Source organism: Arctopsyche grandis, chromosome 7, assembly GCF_051622035.1.
Source record: "Arctopsyche grandis isolate Sample6627 chromosome 7, ASM5162203v2, whole genome shotgun sequence".
Classification (NCBI taxonomy): Eukaryota; Metazoa; Arthropoda; class Insecta; order Trichoptera; family Hydropsychidae; genus Arctopsyche; species Arctopsyche grandis.
In genome coordinates this window covers 32022879-32029504 of record NC_135361.1, presented here as the reverse complement: position 1 = coordinate 32029504, position 6626 = coordinate 32022879, and the positions used below count along the sequence as shown (strand labels likewise).

General features: G+C 34.6%; 1 protein-coding gene across 1 annotated transcript; it reads left to right on the top strand.

Moving 5' to 3' along the window:
* Positions 1-1953: 1953 nt before the first annotated feature.
* Positions 1954-3769, top strand: LOC143914835 (uncharacterized). Its single transcript, XM_077435203.1, has 3 exons — positions 1954-2860; positions 2928-3111; positions 3289-3769. Exons 1-3 carry the CDS (start codon positions 2694-2696, stop codon positions 3553-3555), a joined length of 618 nt encoding a protein of 205 aa, XP_077291329.1. The 5' UTR covers positions 1954-2693; the 3' UTR covers positions 3556-3769.
* The last annotated feature ends 2857 nt before the right edge of the window (positions 3770-6626 follow it).

The window sequence follows — 6626 nt, the reverse complement described above, 5'->3', positions numbered from 1 at the left end:
TCTCAACGGATTGGACTGAAACTTTTTTACATATATGTAGGTTTGATAAATTGTATAAGTTTTTTTATATTTTTACTTTAACCAAAAGTATTATTTTTATTCTAGAGAATAAAGGTTTTTTGAGTTTTTCCCCAAAACCCTTCGGCATATTGAACAGAAATTTCATATTTATGTAGAAGTTTAAGCTTAATACCAAGTAATACATCAAATTTAATGAATATCCGTCAACCAGAATTGGCAGCTTACACTTTTTCTTCTACTACTAGTTTCAACCCTTTAGATATGTGTGCCGTTTTCAAAAGAACAAATTTCATAAACCGGAAGTAGGCTTTTTTCCTCTTAGAAAAGTAAAAAATGTGTCGGGTTGAAAATTTATATCTGTATTTTTTTTGTGTACATAAGCCGAAATTGGTAATTTTTTTTAAAACAATATTTATTTTGACCTTTTAAATAATATTTGTCTTCTCGATATTTAGAAAATATATGCATAGTGATTTTAAGTAATAAATTTTTTTGAATAAAACCCGAACACCAGATGTAAAACTTTTGTCTTGCTGAAAATCCAAAATTAAACGAAAACGTTCTTATAGCCGTTATATGTATTTATGTGCGTCATTATCGAATTTTTTATTTGACATTTCTTGTATTCCCCAAATACATAGATAAAATCATAGATTGCTCACATCCAAATTTTTTTTTTTGGGATGTACATAGAATTAGCATAAAAATTTGAAAAAATATATAAATAACGCGATTTCTTTTCGTTGCTTTTGAAGGTCACCATGTATTAAAAAAATAATTTTTGGACACCCGATATTTTTCGCAAAACTTCTATTGATATATTTAGTACAGACTCCAGGGATGTTCAACTCGAGAGCACCCCCGAAGTCGGTTTGTGAGATAGCTCGTGGTAAGCGTGGGCGGGGCTGGTTTCCTCAAGGTGCCTTCCTTCGTCGTCGGTGGTCTGGTCTCTGCTGATGTCGGCTGCTCTGCTCTGTCCCTTTCTCCTTCGTAGTGTGCGTGGGATGCGTGATGTGGAAAAGGGGACGGGAGAATATAATGACAACAGGTTGTAAGTCTGTTTGTATGGCGACTGTATTTTATATGTATAAATTATACATAGATCAAGCAGAGGGACAAGGGGGGGGGGGAGTAAACAAAGTAACCACGCGTGCCTTTTGAGGTTAGCCACGCGTAGCTCAGTTGTCTGCCTTCTGGACGAAGACAGACCTGGATACTGGAGCTGGCCTCCAAGTATCGTCACAACCCTCACCAGCCTCTAGCTGGTGATTTCGGTGGCGAGGTGGGCCCCGTATACACCGGGGTGTTTACGCGCCAAACCGTAGTCGAGAACTGTCAATTGGTTCGGTGATTACTAGTCAAATGTGAACCTGTCACAGGACAACTGGTCGCTCTAGATCGGTCACTCGTGATCATCCGTCACGCTAAAACTGGTCACGAGAAAACTAGTCACACGCTAAAACTGGTCACGAGAAAAATTAAAAAAAAAACCTTTTACGCACAGTAAATACAATGATTTATTATGTTTTCAACACATTATACATAAACATATTCTTGAATATATGTATATTATTTGGTTTGATTTTTAAATGCTTTTTATTATTACGAAATTATGTTCACAATACATATTATATCTATTTTAATAGCTACTGATCTACTGATCATTTTCTATTTTACAATTTTATTTTATTTGGTTATTAATCATTTGTATATTATAATATATAGATGATTACTAACCTAATATGTAATATAATTGAATATATTATAATATATAGATGACATATAGAAAATGTTATACAATGTAACAAAGATAAACAAATAATGTTACCGACGATTTATTTATGTGGATGAGATGTAACAAGTTCATTATAAAATGACGAATTCACTTTTAGATACCGTCCACATTAAAGATGAAGACGATGGCAACGTCCCATTGGCTCCGAAGCTGAGAAACGAAAACGATCTTCTTTTTTACATATAATTACTATTGTAACAAGTGAACATAAATAAAGGATCCTCTTAGTGTTAGTACACAATCAGTGTTTTCATAGACCTCCCTGCGGTACATTTAACGCGGTGAATTAAGATTTGTGATTTGACATACGAACTGTCAAAGTGAAATGAACGCAAAAGCGATTGCCAACATTGTCGGCGTGGCTAGAGGCTAGAGGCTAGAGAGCGTCAGATGGCTGACTCTGATAAGATGCCCGCGAACTCTTCGCGAAGACCACAAACAACGGCCACGGCCACGGCCACGAGGGCCTTTGGCTCGAACATATGTCTAGTCGATAATAATAAAAATTTCGTAAATAAAAAGTATTTGAGAATATTTTTGTTTGTGTGACCAATTTTTAATTTTTGGGTGTGACCAGTTTTCTCGTGACCAGTTTTAGCGTGACGGATGATCACGAGTGACCGATCTAGAGCGACCAGTTGTCCTGTGACAGGTTCACATTTGACTAGTAGTCAGTTTACCCTGTCAATTTGTGTTGGCTGTCAGGGTGGCCAGCACAAAAATATATCGGCCAAATAGTGGGTCGTATGGCCACGAAAGCCGATCATCAGACATAGTCTGAACATATTTTCATATCTTATCAAAAATTGATAACAGGTATGTATGTACATACATTATATAAGTATGACATTTATTCCCCAATAAATTTAGAAACATCATGGCAAACTTCGATATTCCCAGAGGAAAGGCTTTCGTTTTAATCGACTCGGAAATCAATTTGAATAATGAACGGAAGACGAAAATCATTGAAAGTATCAAATACAATCGACTGGAAGTCTGTGAACATAATGACTCCAAGACATTCGACGAATTTCTATCTAAACAGTAAGTCAGTTGATACAAATTCTTACTATGACATTAAAATTGATATTTAAACATAAATTTTCAACAGATTGACATCTGACATATTTCTGACAAATGCACCTTCGTATGAGATGATTGGTGTTTTCGTAATATCAAAAAAGTTTCCCGGCCCGTATGAATTTCGTAAATATTCAAAAAATGATGTGTACGCAATTGTTGCAAATTGCGCAGCTCTACAAAAGAAAATAATTTTGTTTGTCGTTATAATGGAGGTGAATAGTATATTATATTATATTATAAATCTACTAACTACATCAGCTGTTATTTTAAGTTTTTTTATTTGTTTATTTATTTTTTCAATTCCAATTTATTTAGCTATCCATCAAAGTAATTTTACCATACAGAATTATATGAATTTAAATTTAACGAGAAATCATAATTTTTTTCAGGATCACTATGAAAATTATACAACGGATTCTTTACCAGATAACCATGTGAACGAAAACAATAGAATGTATAAATTTGAAGCTATTTGTCCAGTCACAAAGGAAGGAAATCACTTTGAACCTCTTTTAGATCAGTTTTTAGTTGACTTGTCGTCCGCAAGGGACGAAGAGAATTTTATTGAAAGACTGGAAAGAATCGAGAATGACAACACTGGGTGTGAAATTAATCTGATGAATCCGTTGCAAGTACCATTGTATCTTGGACCATGATCGTATTTTTTAAGTAGTTCACGTACATATACATATGTATGTACAAATACATAAAGTATGTAAAAAAATAAAGTAAAAGAAAAAATCATTAGAAATCTCCATATCACGATATTTTTTTTTGATTTTTAAATGCTTTTTATTATTACGAAATTATGTTCACAATACATCTTATATCTATTTTAATAGCTACTGATCTACTGATCATTTTCTATTTTACAATTTTAATTTAATTTGGTTAGTAATCACAGTATTATATTATTCTAATGTTAATCTAAAGCATAATAGGAAAAAGAGCTCAAAAACCTATTTACAATCCTTATAAATGTTCATAATACATCTAATACATAATATTAATTAAAGACTATCTAAAGTCGATGACCTAAAGCAGATTGTGTTTAGGTAATCTGTGTTTATACCTGAAGGGTATAGACATTTTGTTGTAATCACCGAGACTCTTCACAAGTGTGTTAGTATGGTTATTAGTGATTCTTTCATAGAATCTACTGGTTAGTTTGTTAGTAATGTCTGTAACAAACGGAATATTATATATAGCATGCAGTTTTTTCAGGTTAGTATATATGGGTGTATTATAAATTATTTTAAGGGATTTATTTTGTATTACTTGGAGCTTGGAAAGGTTAGTATTCGAGGCGTTATTCCATACAGGTGAAGCATAGGTTAATAATGGTAATATGAGCGCGCGATATGATTTTATTTTATTTAGCGTTGATAAAGAACTATGGCGATTAAATATTGTATATATTGAGGATATACCCCGCATCGCCTTGCATTTCGCTGCCTCAATGTGAGGTGCCCATCTCATTATTTTATCAAACGTTACTCCTAAATATTTTATTACTGAATGCCATTTCAGACTTTCTCCAGAGGGGATTTTCAGATCTGAACTTGGCTTATGTTTTCTAACACTAAAGAATATGGCGTCTGTTTTGGTTTGATTAATTTGAATTTTCCACTTAGTGAAGTGTTCAGTCATTGTTTTAATTGCAAATTCAAGATTTTTAAGAATAGTGTCTGGTTTTTTGCTACTTGTGAAGCAAGCTGTATCATCTGCATATAGGGCTATGTGACAGTTTTTTGAAATAGGTATGTCATTTATATATATGGAGAACAAGAGTGGGCCAAGCAAGCTCCCCTGCGGAACGCCAGCTGCGATTATTTTTGGAGACGATAATTCATTATTTACGCTAACCACTAGCTTTCTACGAGTTAAGTACGATTTGATGATGAGAATTAGGTAGTTTGGTATTTTGTTAATAAGGAGCTTATGAATGAGTCCATCGTGCCAAACCGTGTCGAAGGCCTTTTCTATGTCGAGACATACCATTCCGGTACTTCTCTTCATATTAAAGTTCTTCGTCACGTGTTCAGTTAGTCTTGTTAGTTGTTGGGTCGTGGAATGTCCAGTGCGAAATCCAAATTGTTCATTTATTAATTTCTTATTTACGACTTTAAGTAAACGTGTGTAGATTATTTTTTCCAGAATTTTTGAAAGCGTGTATAGTAAGCTAATGGGTCGATAATTGGCCGGGTTTTTTGAGCTTTTATCGGGCTTAAGTATGGGAATTACGTTGGCTGTTTTCCAGTATTCTGGGAAATACCCGGTGAGTAAACATGCGTTGAATATTTTAGATAGTGAGACTAAAGCTTTAAATGGAAGTTGTTTGATTGTGATGTTATCTATTGAATCTCGCCCAGGTGCCTTTTTATTTTTTAAATTACGTATTATATTTTGCATTTCACACGGATGCACCAATTTTATATTTTTATTACTGTTAGTGGGAGTTTTTGTGATGATTTTAATGGACCGGTTGACTTTATTATGCGTTGGTATGTGATTGTAATGTTGTGTGAGTGTGTGATGTTTTTGGAAGGATTTTGATAATAGTTCTGCTTTGTCGCAATCACGCGTCACTGAGATTCCTGCATCATCTAATGGAGGAATCGAGTTTTTTGTCCTGCGAATTGCTTTAGCTAATTTCCATAGAGAGCCATCAACTGAGCTCAATTTTTCTAATTTTTTAGACCAAGCTTCATTTTTGATTTCTATGATTCTAATTTTAATTTGATATGTGAGCTTATTAATTAATGTTTTCAATGCTGGATTTTTTGATGTTTGCCAAATTTTACGGAGTTTATTTTTACTTTTAATTAGATTTGCAACAAAGTCAGTTATCTCTAATTTGTGTTCAATGTATTGTGTCTTAGGTATGTGAAGGTGTTTGGATCGAGTTATTGATTCCGTTAGGTGTATTATGGAGCTGTCGATTTCGGTTTTGTTTGTGAGTGTGGTAGAAGTTAGAATGGTTTGGTCATTTATGTACGACTTGAACTCTCGCCAGTTAGCTCTCCCGTAATCCCAACTATGCTTGATGATTTCCTCGGGTTTCCCGTCGATTGAGAAGATTATCGGGAGATGATCAGACGACAGGGTTTGAAGGGCATTTGGTGTCGATATTTTTGGGCAGTTCTTGACGAGGACAAGATCTAGTGTGGATGGTTGTGAGTTATTTGTGGGATAGTGTGTGTATGTATCCGGATGATGTAAGATTGTATCTGTTAGTTGAATGTATTTAAAAAGAGTTGTGCCTTGTTGGTCAGTGTTTACGCAACTCCATAACGGATGTTTGGCATTAAAGTCACCAGCCACCACTACCGAACTACCAATGTTAAATATTTTGTTAAGATCGGATGCCAATAATCGTTTTTGGGTAGGATTGTAAGCGGATGCTACTATGTGACGGGTGTTGTTAATTGTTAGTTCGATGGCGGTTAGTTCTAAATTTTTTAGTGGCGGAGTTATTACGCGACAATGTTTAATTGACGATTTTATAAAAATGGCAACTCCCCCTCCATGCTGTTCTCGGTCTTCGCGATAGCAGTTAAAGTTAGGTAGGTTAATACGGATATGAGGTTTTAAGAAGGTCTCGGAGATTAAAACTATGTCAACACAGTACTCACCGATCGCCGACTCTAGTTCGTCAATCTTATTCTTAAGTCCACGAGCATTCCAAGCTAGAATGTTCAGGCGCCTCCCGTTAATCAAAGACATC

Coding starts and splice junctions, on each gene's coding strand:
- LOC143914835 (XM_077435203.1), top strand. CDS start 2,694: ATGGCAAACTTCGATATTCCCAGAGGAAAGGCTTTCGTTTTAATCGAC. Junction 2,861..2,927: donor GACGAATTTCTATCTAAACA/GTAAGTCAGTTG, acceptor AATTTTCAACAG/ATTGACATCTGACATATTTC. Junction 3,112..3,288: donor TGTTTGTCGTTATAATGGAG/GTGAATAGTATA, acceptor AATTTTTTTCAG/GATCACTATGAAAATTATAC.